This window comes from Quercus lobata, unplaced genomic scaffold (assembly GCF_001633185.2).
Source record: "Quercus lobata isolate SW786 unplaced genomic scaffold, ValleyOak3.0 Primary Assembly Scq3eQI_53, whole genome shotgun sequence".
Classification (NCBI taxonomy): domain Eukaryota; kingdom Viridiplantae; phylum Streptophyta; class Magnoliopsida; order Fagales; family Fagaceae; genus Quercus; species Quercus lobata.
Window position 1 is genome coordinate 404,428 of NW_022154704.1, and position 16,212 is coordinate 420,639.

At 43.8% G+C, this 16,212-nt stretch overlaps 1 protein-coding gene and 1 pseudogene across 1 annotated transcript; one reads left to right on the forward strand and one right to left on the reverse strand.

Moving 5' to 3' along the window:
* Positions 1-1,318: 1,318 nt before the first annotated feature.
* Positions 1,319-7,711, reverse strand: LOC115972827 (annotated as a pseudogene).
* Positions 7,712-9,163: 1,452 nt separating this feature from the next.
* Positions 9,164-10,645, forward strand: LOC115972828. Its single transcript, XM_031093070.1, has one exon. The coding sequence runs from the start codon at positions 9,164-9,166 to the stop codon at positions 10,643-10,645; it is 1,482 nt and encodes a 493-aa protein (XP_030948930.1).
* The last annotated feature ends 5,567 nt before the right edge of the window (positions 10,646-16,212 follow it).

Here is a 16,212-nt window from a genome sequence, read left to right on the forward strand (position 1 = left end):
CTTTTACCATTGAGCTACAATGCGGTTCTACATTTAGAACCACACTGTAGCACAATTTATTATTATTATTATTATTGTTTACAATAGTTACATTTTACAACATCTAATGGAGGGGGCATTTGGGGTTGAATGGTCTCTATAAGCTTAAATTTGGCATTTAGCCATTCCATTGCTGATGCTCTTATGTATAACCGAAATTCAAATTTTGATGATCCTACTTATAATTTCACTTGACACACTGAATCTTACTCAATTGAGATCTCTACAGTAGGACTTGAATTCTTTCTTCTAAACCTAAGCCTCAATGACTCTGGGAAATTATAATTTAGATGAAATTGAAATACATTGAAATTTCCCCCTTTATCAATTCCAAGACAAAATGCCTTAAAATAGACTCGAGACCATTTTTTTTTTTTTAAATAAAATTTTTTTGAGAGAAGACTTGAGAATGGCAATAATGAAAACTAATTTTCAAATTGATCCTGAGTGTCTAATAATTTCCCACCCTCATGCTGTCTAATGCCTAAATTTATTGGCTTTGGCCCATAAAACTTTTTAGTGTGCTCCCTACCTTTCCCTAGGTTTAGAGTTGGCTTACACATTTTTCTTAAAAAGAAAAAGGAATAGACTTACACATGAAGGAAATTTGCCATTTAACATTATTTTTGGAACAATTTAGTTGTCAGGTTTGCAAAACTATTTAGTTGTCAATGAAGAAACTTGAGTCTCTAAGCCTCGAGTTCCAAGTGTGGGTTCTTCTTATGCATGCATGGGTGGGTCCAGATCTCCTCAGTCTACTTTTTTCTTCTTTCTTTGTAGGCTTTATGGAACTTGAGTTTCTTCACTAAACTCTAGCCTCTAAGGCTCAAGATGCTAATTTGCTAAAATGTTTTAAAAACTTGCTAGCAACTAATGAAATAATTGCTAAAATCATGTTAAATGGTAAATTCCCCCCTGCATACCCAAACATATGATTTTAATGTTTTTTTTTAATGTTTTTTAATGTTAGGTAAATTTCCTAACGTAGAGTGTTTTTTTTTTTTTTGGGAGTAAAAATCAGCATTGAGATATTAGTTCTGGTTTGTGGTTCGTTTAATATAGTTCTTTCTTTGAGCAAAAGGTACAAGAATATGTCCACTTCTTCAAGCTGCCTTGTCAACCAAAAATCAACCAGAGTGCTTGCATTATTGATCCTATAGTTCTTTTTTCTTTTTTAAATTGAACCATTAACTGGCTGGCAAAAAAAGAAGAAAGAAAAGTGAAAGTGAAAGCATTTGTAGCATTTTCACAAAAAAAAAAAAAAAAAGCATTTGTAGCATTATGGTTCTTCAACTTTAGAGATTTCAATTACAAATTTCTCCGGTGTGGTATATGGTCCGCACCTACTTAGATCCGGCAATTGCACTTCAATACGTGGCAAGGCATTGTACTCAGAGGCTGCAAAAAAACAACCTAGCTTTGGTGATTTGACCCACTTCAGCCCCACCTTCTCACTTAAAAATCTAAGAAGCTCTTTATGTGATGTACTTCTCTTCCAAAATGTTGGACACGATTGCTCCGTCTCACCTTTCTTCCTTGGTCTTGACACCACCTGATTTTCTCCCACACATAGCGGAACTTCCTCATTAATCATGACCCCGTGGCCTCCATCATCAGCAATTTCTTGCAACTCCTTTGCAAACTCAAGAGCCCTCAACACTTCAACCATTTTGGGTCGTTGATCTCTATCTTCACACACATTTATATGCCATATTTGCATACATCTTCAAAGACTCTGGTGACAATTGATCAATCAGATGAGGATCAATGATCTGATCAAGTTTACCTTCGTCAAAACACAAACTGGCCCAATAAGCCAAACCTTGTTTCTCAAAATCTAAGCCCATATCCACTGCTGGTCTAGCACACAACACCTCAAACAGCACCACCCCAAATCCATAAATATCAGACTTTACAGTTAAATGGCTGGTCCAAAAATACTCAGGGTCCATCTACCCAAACGTTCCCTTCACATCAGTAGTGACGTGGCTCATTGACAGTCTTGTAGGGCCCAATCTTGAAATCCCAAAGTCCGAAACTTTGGGTACCCAATTTTGGTCCAAAAGAATGTTGCTGGTCTTGACATCGCGGTGTATGGTTGCGTGCTCCTGACCTTCATGAAGGTACAATATTCCCCGAGCGGCACCAATGCAAATCTCCAACCTCTGCTTCCATGACAATGGAGGATTATCTGTTTTGTAAAGATTATCACGAAGTGCTCCATGAGCCATTAACTCATATACAAGAATTTTGACTCGTTCATCGTTGCAGTAACCGATCAACGAGACCAGGTGGGGGTGGCTAAGCCTTGAAAGCATTTCGACCTCTGTCTGAAATTCGCGAAACCCTTGACTTGAAGTTGGCCCGAAAACCTTGATCGCAACTGGGGTGTGTTCAGGATCGATGTAACCTCTCAATACATAACCATAGCCGCCTTTTCCAATGATAAGGTCCCGGTCAAAGTTGTTTGTGGCAGTCTTGATTTCTTGGAGAGTGAACTGACGGCCGACAACTTGTAGAATTGGCGGTGTTTCACTTTTGATCTATGAAGCACGAGTCCGTTTCAGGAGTCGGGTGCAGGTGCGGGTGCGGGTGCGGGTGCGGGTGCGACAGAACTCGACGATTAAAAAATTATTAAAAATATTTTTACAATATATGTTTAATATATTGCTAAGCATACTTTTTCACATTATATAAACAAATACCAAATTTAAGAGTAATAGTAGATAATAACTAAAACATGATGTTCATAAATTAAATATAATCCACAAGATTAAAACTAAAACATTCAATGATGTTTGGAAATTAGAATACAACTCATAAGTTTGAAACTAAAACAAAATAAAAGATAATCAACAAGACAATCAAACACAAATATCATCATCCTCAAGATCAATAGCTTCACTTCGAACTTCACTTTCACTAGTAGTAGCACTAGTGTTAACATTCCCAATAACTATGGCCTCCAAATCTGGCTCATCAAGTGTAAGAGCTACATTCTCAAGAATTCCAACTCCTCCATGCATGTCACTCTCATTCCAAGAGTCTCCTGCAATATCCCACATCTTTGTTGCGGTATGTATGTACTCTTCATTGCGCCTTGACAAGAGTCGAAGATTAGAATGCACATATACCAAATCCTCAGCGCGTGCAGGAGCCATTTTGTTTCTTTTAAGGAATGAATGAATTTATATGTGCTCCAATTTCTCTCAGCACATGAGGATGAGCAAGGTTTTCCAAGAAGTTTAAGAGCAAGGGTTTGAAGAGTTGGAAATGCGGAGCCATGGTATTGCCACCAAACCAAAGGTAGTAAGGTCCACCTATCCGTCAAGGCACTTGGTGAAGGAAACCTCCCTCCTGAAAATTTAGTAAACTCAAACTTCACCACCGTTAAGTCATTCTCATCTTCAAAGTATCACTCCAAACACTTGCTTCTTTCCATAGAAATTTCATAATCCTGATGTGGAGGGATGCGTTTTGGATTCTCCGAAAGCCATTTAATGGAGTAATACCTAGTTAAAAATTAAAAAAAAAAATATAGATGAAACGTGTGTTTTACTAAAAGGGTGAACTAAGGAAAATAGATAATAAATGTACTTACTGAAGATTTAAGGAATGAGCCAAGCAATGTAGTGGTGTACAATTTTTAGTCCATCGATCAATGAGTATATCATACACCACACCCCAAAATGAGCTATATTGATCATCTTCCAAGCCTTCATGCCGATATATCACTGCTTTCACCTTCTCTATCATGGAATCCCACATCTCATACATAAGATGAAGACAAGGCTTATCTGCGTCGACTATTCGTAGCATATCATAAATGGGTGCTGTGAATTCAAGGATATAATCAATATTATCCCACCAAAGATCACTTAGAATCATATCTTTCACCTTTTGAGCTTTTCCAACATCATCCTCCCTATAAGAAGCCCATTGGTCACTAATAGCCATGGCTTGAAGGCATCTTTTTATCAACTTCAACATTTTCAACGTTACAACCACCGAAGCAAATCTAGTATCAGCAACTTGGAGCAATTTTAATGGACAAAATTCATTAAACATTGCCAACCTCATAGAATGGTTTATGATAAAAACACGTATGAAGGATGCATCATCAGCAACACGTGTAATCCAACTACATTCCTCATATGTAACTTCATTCTTTTCAGTGTTTTTTGCTGCACAAATATTCTTCAAAGCTAGATTGAGAGTGTGGACAACACAAGGTGTCCAAAATATTTTAGAATACTTACCCTCAATAAGAGCTCCAGCAAACTTCATCACATTAGCATTATCAGTGATGACTTGGACAACTTTTTCATGTCCAATCTCTTTTATAGCATCCTTCAACACCCCAGCAATGTAATGCTTGTCTTTGAACTCACCTGACCCATCAATTGCCTTTATAAACACTGGACCCCCATCTGATACAGCCATAATATTAATAAGAGGCCTCCTTTGTGGATCTGACCATCCATCAGAAACTATACTTACACCATTTTCAAGCCAAGAGTCCTTAATTGGTTTCAAAAGTCTTTCAACATAAGCTCTTTCCTTTGGCAAAAGTGTTGTTCTCAAAGCATTGTATCCAGGAGGAAGATAACCCAGAATGCTATGAGTAGCAGCAAATGCATAGGAACTACGATAATGTGGGTTCCTTGCAAAGTTAAACGGAAGCCCACTGGTGTAAAACATCCTAGCAATTCTGCTATCCAAATCATGTCTAGCATTATTCTGAAATGCTTTCTCCAAAGTAGTATTCATAGTCACCTTCCTCCTCTTAGCATCAACCGGATTTGTACTATGACTACTATCACTCCCTTCCTGTCTCCGAAATGGGGAAATAGGTATCCCACAGCCTGGGGGAGGTGGGGGTAAGGGAATTTGACTTCTCTGTTCTTGCTCTAACTTATTAGTCTCAACTTGATCATGCATTCACTGCATTTCCAACCTATGGCTCTTTGACACATTACGGCATGCTCTAATACCTTTGCCAGAAATTTGTAATAAATGAGCCTTAACCCTAGAATAGGATCCCATAAAAACTATATCACAATAGTTGCACTTAAAATATGTGTTTCCACCAGATTTAACAGATGCATCAGCTGGTTTTTCTACTTTAGTCACATACTGCCAAAGAGGAGATTCAGCATTTGACACTTCTTGTGAACTTTCTGTGCTATTAACTTCGTCCATTGTAAATTCAATAGATTCAATTTAACCTACAAATAATAACTATTAACTAAATAAATTAATGATAAATCAAACCAAGTTCACAGTAACAAAACACAACAGCCAGGTTCACAGCAAAAAAACACAAAACCACATAACCGAAAAAAACCCTTTAACTCCTACAAATAACCTACAAATAATAACTATTAACTAAATAAATTAATGATAAATCAAACCAAGTTCACAGCAAAAAAACACAGCAACCAGGTTCACAGCAAAAAAACATAGAACGCTTTAACTCCCACAAACCACAAATCACAAATCACAAGTTAACAAAACCCTTTAACTCCCACAAGAATTGAAAAAACAAGCAAAAAAACACAGCAAGCAATCAAGCACACAAATTTTTAGATTCACAAATTCATTTCTAAGCAATTTGAAAGAGAGAAATCGTAAAGAACAAAGAATAAAAATTCAAGAAAAGAGCAAAGAGAGCACACTTGAAGGCTGAAGCAGTGCAGTGTGCACACAGCACTCACAGAGAGCTCAGAACACAGAGAAGAGAGATGAGGGACGGAGCACACAGAGAAGGGAGATGACGAACGGAGTGAGAGAGGGTGTTTGGAAGTTTTGGACGAAGTGTGAGGGTCTGAGAGGGTCTAGGTATTTAGGTTAAGTCAAACGGTGTGTTTTGCACCTTTTTTTTTTTTTTTTTTTTTTTTGAATTTCGGCCTGACGCGGCCATTGCGGCGGTTTCGGCCGATACAGGCCAATACGGACCGAGTCGGCCCGATTTGAGTAGCGTCGGCATCGATTTCAGTCACGTCGGCCCGAGTCGGGAATAGCCACGTGGCACGACGTAGCACGGACGCGCGGTCTGCGGCGTCCCTCCCGCGTCCCCATGTCCCGCCGCGTCGGACACGGGTGCACTGGGTCCGGAGCCGCGTCCGTGCATCCCAGCTTTTGATGGACTTTGTTCTCACCCTTTGCCAGATAATTGTTAAGCCCAAAAGAAATATGACAGGTATAACACCTACAGTGGCTTCAATGTAAATTACTGATTTTGTGCCGCCCTTGGAATACTTGAAAGGTAGTGGTTGTGGGGCAGGTGATTTGAGCGGGGAAGGGGAAGGAGGGTGTGGAACTTCAGGATTGGGAGCCGCGAGATTGGCATCGGAGTTATTCAATTTGAACAACTCGAGACCATTGAGGATAGCATCAGAACAACCAGAGCTTGAATTAGCTTTAGGACGAAGCTCTATAAAGAGAGGGCTCTTACCATTACTCTTTATTTGGTATCATCACAACATAGTCCCTATATACCGGAATGCCTTGCCCACCGCTCCAAGTGATAACATCAGCAGAAATCTCCTGTGTCTTATTTCTTATGGAAATTCGGAACCCATTGTTACTTCTCTGCTTTACCTCCGGTTGGATTTTGCAGAAGTGGAGTCTCACGAGGTATTTGAACCCCGAGTCCACTGGCAATCTCCAGGTAAGATTGTACCGTTTGTCGTCTTCGGATGTTCTTGTAGTTCGGGCGGTCTGATTATCTTGCTTTAATGCTGTGTAAGGAGGTATGCTTGTGTAGTTGATCTGAATTGCCCCATTACTAATAGAGTTTACATTTGAAGCAAGAAAGAAGTCGGTGTCATTAAGCCATTTCCGAAAAAGCTTGCCGGAGTCATTTATTGGTGAAATGGAGTGCCCACCTACGTTTAGTCGGTAAATCATCTCAAGAGCACTGTTGTTTTGGATATGGAACTGAGAGTTATGGCCGACAAGACGTACACCTTTATCCCCAAATTGACAGTTGTAAAGGCTGGTGGGCATCGAGACAATTTCAATCCCATTTATAAATGCATATGAAGTATTTATAGATGGAGTGAAGGTTATGTTCAGTGTCTGATTCTGCAGCACATTCACGCAAAATTCTTTGACAAGGGATTTTGATCCTATACTGAAGTTGCTAAGGAGAGTGAAGGGACCAGTAGTGACAGTGAAAAAGGCCTTACACATATCAAAATTATCATGGTATGTAGAAGGGTTAAAGTACATTCTTATGAATTTTTGGCCAGGACTAACACGAAATGTGTAGGTGAATTGAGAATGAAAGATTCGAGCGGTTTTGTAAGGGTCATGATCAATGGATGAGCCATGGGGATTAGAGAGTATAGAGGTGTTATTAGATTGTTCTAAGGAAACAAATTTTTGAGTATATACCTTCATCTCCAGTCCAATCTCGGCCATCTGGGTCAGTCGAGATGCCGGAGGAGCCACAGTTAAGCATGATGTCATTGATGGAGGAGTATGTTGGGGAGGGCTTAGCAGTGACTGTAATTGTTAGGTAATTGAAGAAGAAGGACACTGAGAATAGGTAAACGTAAAATCTACAAGAGTAGCATGGTAGACTGACAAAACTTAGAAGTGTATGCGAAGCTGCGACTGCAAGCGATATAAAAGATGTACATCGGAGTAGAAGTGTACATAGCATTGCGCGGGGAAGCCCGCGTAGATGGTCAAGAGAACCGTGTGGTTTCTTTTTGGACATAAAGATGGCGACATTTATTCTTTGGAAATGGGAGATTGGTGACTCTTGGTCCCCTAAGAGAGCCAAAAGGTTGGACTACTCAGTTGATTAGTAAAAGTATTCGTCAAAAAGCACACTATGTATAATATTTTTAATTATTAGTCAAAAGCACACTAAAACTAAAGTTACAAAGAGTGTGGAAAGTTGTTGGCATAGTAACAATTTAAATTTTACGTGTTCGTCTCAAATAAATATTTTTTTGAGAGAGTTTTAGCCTATGATGGGATTACTTGAAGATACAAATTCTTGGTGCACAGATAATGCTTGATGGGTAAAAATTTGTGCAACATCTGGGCCTGACGGATTCAGGATCATGGGCCGACATTAAGCTGAGGCCCACGGCTTAGTCCCACTTACAATGCTTGATATGCACGTTTAGAATCAGAAGGAATCCCATGAAATCAGGAGGCTCGCACTAGGGCAATTCTAGAAGATCCGATTTAATGAAGAGATTTGCTCTACAAGGAAATATTTGCCCATCACGTTAGGGATTTCATAGTCCTACAAAGAAAAGACTTCTAGTCCTAAGAGGAAAAGTCGACCTTTTTCTACTATAAAAGCTGGCATACTCTCGCAAATCAAGGTACACACAAAATACCCTCTCTAGTACTCTAGAGTTGAGAACAACACTAACTTGATCGTCGGAGGGTATTTGGTCGACACCACACCGGTGCCCACAACGAGATCACTTTCTTTTCTCTTTGCAGGTTGCTATTTGCGGCGAGCGTGGACTGTGCGGCTCACTGGTGATTTTACGGCATCATCAGTTGGCGCCGTCTGTGGGAATCGCGAGAAAGATTATCGTCTCCCGGACGTAAGAGTTGCATGGTACTCACTCGTTCAATGGCCACCACCAGCAACGCCCAAGAAGACGAACCGCCAAGATCTACCGCACTGGAAAGGCAGGTCCAGACCCTCATGACGGCGGTCGAATGACTCACAAAGCAGAATCATGACTTGGAGGAACAGCTACGTCAAAGGGATGTAGGACCTGACCCTCAGGAACGAAACCAGGAAGGTGACAGTGCCGAGCGAAGGGAGCGGGAGAATCCAGAGGACAGCAGCATCCCAAGTCGACAGGAGCGGCAAAACGAAAGCCTTCCGTCTCTCACGGATCTTGCTCCCCCACCTATCATCGCGGAGATGCAGGCAATGAAGGAGCAGATGTAGGTCATGATGAACGCCCTCAAAGGGCGGGTATCCTCTGACCTCGATGATTTAGTGAACAGGACCGACTCACCATTCACTGCGTCCGTTAACTCATCCCCCTTACCACCAAAGTTCCGAATGCCTTAGATCGAAAGTTACGACGAGGCCAAGGACCCCCTTGACCATCTAGAGACCTTCAAGACCCTGATGCACCTTCAAGGGGTACCTGACCAGATCATGTGCAGGGCGTTCCCAACCACACTGAAGGGACCTGCGAGAGTCTGGTTCAGCAGACTGACACCAAACTCAATCAATACCTTCAAGGAGTTGAGCGCCCAGTTCACCTCCCACTTCATTGGCGGACATCGGTACAAAAGGTCCACCGCGTGCTTGATGAGCATAAAGCAGCGAGAAGACGAGACATTGCGAGCCTACATAACCCGTTTCAACAAAGAAGCCCTTTCGATCGATGAAGCGGATGATAAGATACTGGTAGCTGCGTTTACAAGCGGGCTGCGGAAAGGGAAGTTCTTGTTTTCCTTATACAAGAACGACCCGAAGACCATGGCGGACGTACTCTACAGGGCTACCAAGTATATGAATGCGGAAGATGCACTGTTGGCCCGTGAGGAGAAACCTAAGAAGAGGGGGAGACAAGAGGATTTGCGGCAAGATAGGGGGCGAAAGGTCGCTAGAGTCGGAGACCAGCGTGATGAAAGGCGTTTCAGACCCCCCACGGGAAGATTCACCAATTTCACACCATTAACCGCCCCAATCGACCAAGTACTAATGCAAATCAAAGATGAAGGAGCGCTGACATTCCCAGGGAAATTGAAAGGGGATCCCAACAAGAGACCAAGGGACAAGTATTGTCGCTTTCACCGGGACCACGGGCACGACACCGCCAACTGCTATGACTTGAAGCAGCAGATTGAGGCACTGATCAGACAAGGAAAGTTGCAAAGGTTCGTCAGCAGGGAAAAGACCGATAAACCGGAAGAACAGACCCCACGACGGGAGAATGAGCGCCCCAGACAACCAATAGGGGACATTCGGATGATAATAAGGGGCACAGTTGCAGCCGGGTCTTCCAAAAAAGCCCGCAAAACCTACCTTAGGACGGTCCATAGCGTCCAACTCACAGGATCCATACCGAGGATGCCACGAATAGGCAATCCCGTCATACACTTTTCAGAGGATGATGCTCAGAGACTTCACCATCCCCATGACGATGCGCTTGTGGTCAGCCTGCAGATTGGAGATTATAATATGCATCGGGTGCTTGTCGACAACGGTAGCTCAGCGGACATCCTGTACTATCCAGCATTCCAGCAGATGAGAATTGACAGGGAATTATTGTCCCCAACGAACGCCCCACTCGTGGGATTCGGGGGCGCAATAACCCTAACAGTGATCGCAGGTAACTATCCTCAGCAAATCGCTAAGGAAATCACATTTCTCGTAGTCGACTGCTCATCTGCCTACAACGCCATCCTTGGCCGACCAACACTCAATTCCTGGAAGGCGGTAACATCCACTTACCACCTAATGGTTAAATTCCCGACGGAGTACGGAGTAGGAGAGCTGCGGGGAAATCAAGTTGCTGCCCGAGAGTGTTATATTGCCATGATAGAAATGGATGATCAACGGCAGACGATGTGTATCGGGAAACAAAAAGTAACGGCATAGCCAGTTGAAGAGCTAGAAGAAATTAGACTGGATGACGCACGGCCTGAACGGACAACCAAAATCGGCACGCTGGCCAGTTGGCCGGTGCGACAGACGATCGCGACTTTCCTAAAAAGTAACCAAGACGTGTTCGCTTGGAACCACGAAGACATGCCGGGTATCGACCCTTCAGTCATGGTCCACAGGTTGAATGTGTCACCTTCCTTTCCTCCAGTCAGGCAAAAGAAAAGAGCCTTCGCCCAGGAGCGGGATAAGGCCATAGCCGAGGAAGTTCAGAAGTTACTAGGAGCAGGCTTCATCAGAGAGGTGTATTATCCCGATTGGCTGGCGAACGTCGTTATGGTAAAGAAAGCAAACGGGAATTGGCGGATGTGTGTAGACTTCACGGACCTCAATAGAGCTTGCCCCAAAGACAGCTACCCGCTCCCACGGATAGATACCCTGGTGGATTCAACTGCAAGACATCAGCTCCTAAGCTTTATGGACGCCTTCTCAGGCTACAACCAAATCCGGATGGACGTATCCGACCAAGAAAAAACCTCCTTCGTCACCAGCCAGGGATTATTCTGCTACAAGGTAATGCCCTTCGGACTTAAAAATGCTGGAGTAACGTACCAGAGGCTAATGAACAAGATGTTTGCACATCAAATAGGCAGGAACGTTCAGGTTTACGTTGACGACATGTTAGTCAAAAGTCTGCGTGAAAAAGATCATCTGGGCGACCTCCGTGAAACGTTCAACACACTTCGGTCATTCAACATGAAGCTAAATCCGAGCAAATGCGCGTTCGGGGTCACAGCTGGAAAATTCCTGGGTTTCATGGTATCCCAGAGAGGAATAGAAGTTAACCCGGAGAAGGTACGGGCCATAATGGAGCTAGAACCCCCGAGGACGGTCAAGGACGTCCAGAGTTTAAATGGAAAGATCGCGGCCCTAAACAGATTCGTTTCAAGGGCGACGGATAGGTGCTTACCATTCTTCAGAACCCTAAGAAAGTCATTTAAGTGGACGGATGAGTGCCAAGTGGCCTTCAACGAGTTGAAAGCATATCTCTCATCTCCCCCATTACTCAGTCCATCCGTGCAAGGTGAAGAACTCTATCTTTACTTAGCAGTATCACATGCCGCAGTAAGCGCAGCTTTAGTAAGGGAGGAGGAAGGGATACAAAAACCTGTCTACTTCACCAGCCGTGCACTCCGTGGTGCAGAGGAGAGGTACCCCCAAATGGAGAAGTGGGCTTTTGCGCTAGTAATAGCTGCGCAGAAACTTAAGCCGTACTTCCAGGCACACATGATTATTGTTTTAACAGACAAGCCACTGAGGAAAGCTATGAACAGCCCCGAAGCAGTGGGAAGAATGGCCTTGTGGGCAATAGAGCTAAGCGAGTTCGATATCCAATACCGCCCACGGACGGCGGTGAAAGGACAGGCAGTTGCTGACTTCATAGCTGAATTTACACTCGCGGAGGACCAATTGGAAGAAGTAAGGGAACAGTGGAAAATCTACACCGACGGGTCCTCAAACAGGCGAACCGGAGGAGCTGGAGTCGTTATAAAAACTCCACAGGGAGACACGATACGATGCATGATCCGCCTGGACTTCCCAGTAACCAACAACGAAGCAGAGTATGAGGCCTTGGTAGCAGGACTAGACCTCGTAAGGGCCGCAGGAGCGGAGAACGTAATTGTCCATTGCGATTCGCAAGTTATAACAAGTCAGATCAATGGCGACTACGAGTGCAAAAAAGATAGAATGAAGAGATACTTAGAAGAAGTGAAGTACCGGATCAGCAGCATTGAAGCCGAATTCGTTCAAATCCCACGGGAAGAGAACGGGTGGGCAGACCAACTGGCAAAGTCCGCATCAGCTGAGTTCATAGTGATCCCCGAACAGGTATTATCGTTCGTGCAAACATCCTCATTAATCGATGACGAAACAAACATGCAGGTTGGGGGATCTGAGTGCGACTAAACCGGGCCATTAATCGCCTACCTAAAGGATGGGCTTTTACAGGACGAGAAGGGCGCCGCCAGAAAATTGAAGGTCCAGGCTTCACGGTTCGTACTAATAAAAGACATCCTATATAAAAGAGGTTTTTCTCGACCATACCTGAGGTGTTTGTGCAAAGAAGAGGCGGATTATGTGATGAGAGAAGTGCACGAGGGTATCTGCGGAAACCACTCAGGGGCGCGATCACTGGTACATAAACTAATCCGTGCAGGGTACTACTGGCCTACAATGATGAAGGACGTGCAAGCCTATGTCCAATGTTGCGACAAATGCCAGAGGTTCAGCAATTTCATCAGGCAGCCGTCCGAAGAGCTGACACCTATGACGGCACCCTGGCCGTTTGCACAATGGGGACTTGACATTATGGGCCCCTTTCCTACAGCAGTCAGGCAGTTAAAATTCTTGGTCGTCGGCATAGACTACTTCACCAAGTGGGTCGAGGCGGAAGCTTTAGCCACCATTACGGAGAAAAATATCCGAAGTTTTGTCTGGAGAAACATCATATGCAGGTACGGGATACCCAAGGTACTCGTCTCTGACAACGGCAAACAGTTCGACAACAATGCTTTTAGAGACTTCTGCGCAGAACTAGGGATCAGGAATCATTACTCATCACCCGCACACCCGCAGGCGAACGGGCAGGTAGAAGTCACGAACCGGTCCCTACTCAAGATAATCAAGACCCGTCTTGAAGGAGCAAAAGGCTTATGGCCAGATGAACTACCTAGCGTCCTATGGGCATACCGGACCACAGCAAGAACACCCACTGGAGAAACACCATTCCGACTTGCGTATGGGACAGAAGCTATCATCCCTGCAGAAAGTGGGACTCACCAGCTACCGAGTGGAGAACTACGACGAAGATATGAACAAAGAAGCTATGTACCTCCAACTTGATCTCCTGGACGAAGTCAGAATGACGGCCGAGCAAAGGCTAGCACGTTATCAAAACCTCATGGCGAGGCATTACAACAATAAAATCAGGCACAGGGACTTCGGGGTCGGGGACCTAGTACTGCGGAAAGTAATGGGTACCGCCAGAGACTCCGCGTAAGGAAAGCTCGGCCCCAACTGGGAAGGACCCTACAGGATCACGTCATGGAAAAGGAAGGGCACCTACCACCTCGAGACATTGGAGGGACGAAAGCTACAGCACCCATGGAACTCAGAGCATCTTCGGATATACTACCTGTAGAAAGAAGAAGGATATGAGAAAGACTTTCATTTTCCCCTATTTATTTTTGTCAACTTTTACTACGTTTTTTTCCTACTTTTGATACAATCTCTTTGTGCCCTTTTAAGCCCTAGGGGGGCAGGCACTTTGTTTTTTCGATTATTTAAGTGATTCACAGACGCTTTATTTTTCGGATGTGCTACAAAGAACTGTCCACAAAATGGACGGATCACCAAATAGGTGAAAATATTTTGCAAGTCCATAAACTGGATGGTATATCCGCCACAGAGTGGACGGATAACTACGACGGTAAAAAAAAAAAAACTGTCCACAAAGCGGACGGATCACCGAAAAGGTGAAAATGATTTGCAAGTCCATAAACTGGATGGTATATCCGCCACAGAGTGGACGGATAACTATGACGGTAAAAAAAAAAAAAACTGTCCACAAAGCGGACGGATCACCGAAAAGGTAAAAATGATTTGCAAGTCCATAAACTGGACGGTATATCCGCCACAGAGTGGACGGATAACTACGACGGTAAAAAAAAAATTGTCCACAAAGCGGACGGATCACCGAAAAGGTGAAAATGATTTGCAAGTCCATAAACTGGACGGTATAACCGCCACAGAGTGGACGGATCACTACGACGGTAATAGAACTGTCCACAAAATGGACGGATCACCAAAAAGGTGAAAATATTTTGCAAGTCCATAAACTGGACGGTATAACCGTCACAAAGTGGACGGACCATAAAAACGGTTGAAATAATTTATTCTCACAAAACGGACGGTTCTATAACGCCCAGAATGTGGACGGATAACAAGACGATAAAGAGCTGCCCACAAAGTGGACGGACGGCTAAAATTCTTACGAGTCCATAAAGTGGACGACCATATTAAAGGTCAACTACCACAAAGTGGACGGATGGTATATCCTAAATAGACGGGTCCGATTAGAAGTGAGATAAAAGCTTTTCAACAAAGTGGACGGATCAAAAAATCGGTTTGTCCAGATTAACACTTCTCGTGCAGAAAGACGGGAAGAAAAATCCTTACGGATACAAATACTCAATCAACAACAAAAATATGCATAAACGTATTATCAAAAAAAAAAAAAAAAAGAAGAAGAACATTGTTCAATATAAAAGCTAACATAAAGCAAGCCGTCCTCAAACTGTTCAAAACATACCAAAAAGGGAACAGACCCCCCTCAAAAATACAAAAAATACAAATGATCAATCAGCTTTTTTAGGGTCGGCATCCGGAACCTCCTTCGGCATGGCCGATTCCTCGTCACCCTGGGCTGTTCCATCCCCAAAGAGGTCCTCCGTATTTTCGGAAGCGACGGGAATAGCAGAAGTCTGGCCTTGGTCGTCAACCTTGATCATTAACACGTCCAGCTCGGGATAGACCTTCTTGATCTGACGGAGCGAGTCGTCGAAGCCTTGCAGAAAAGAGTCCGCCAGCTCACTCAGCAGGGAGTCTGAGTCACGGTACTCCTGGACGGCTACGTCTTTGGCATGACGGATCTCATCCTTCAGCTTTTGTATCTCCTCCTCTTTCTTCTCCAAGACCGACGACATCTCGTCCGTCTTCTGCTCCAGCTCTTTCCTTACTTTCTCAGAGAGCTCCAGCTTCTTCTCCATATTGGATTTCCATTTATAAAGCTGACCAAGCTCTTCCTCCGACTGTTCCGCCTTTGCACGGACCCGGTCCAAGGTACTCTCACGATTGAGACTTCGGTCCAGTAACCCCTTCATCATGACCAAGGACTACAAAAAAAGGGAGCCCGTCACATATTAAAAAAAAAAAAAAAAAAAAAATTTGACGAGCATAACTTACTTGAGCAACAGCAAAGAGGCCCGTCTCTCCCATAGCCTCTGTAGAATGATTTCCCAGGTCTTCATAGTCCTCCGCCGTGATAATAGACGACAGTTTCTCCAAAGCATACTTGGAGTCATCGCGGAGGAGTGGGGGAGGTCTCTCTTGTTTGGAGTCCGGGGCCTTCATCAAACCCTTACCCGTCCCATGCTTAGCTGGGGTGACGGTCTTGACACCCTCAGCCATCAAGCCGATGACTGGTTCAAGCGAGATCTTGGGTTGTTTAGCCGGACGGTCAGATTTTGATGACGGTTTCCTCTTCGAGGCTGGAGCCGATCCCTTTGGTACCACCTCGCCGGATTCTTTCTTTTTGACGGCTTGAGACTTGATCAAAGCTCTCCTCTTTGCGTCTTCCATCTCTGCAAAAATGACGGATGAAATTAAACTAAATACCGTGGAGTAAAGGGCGAAGTAAAATCGACGGGCTTACGTCTATGCACTCACTCGTCGTATCTAATAGCCTCTTGGGTGGGCTCGGGACCGTCACAGTACCAATGTAT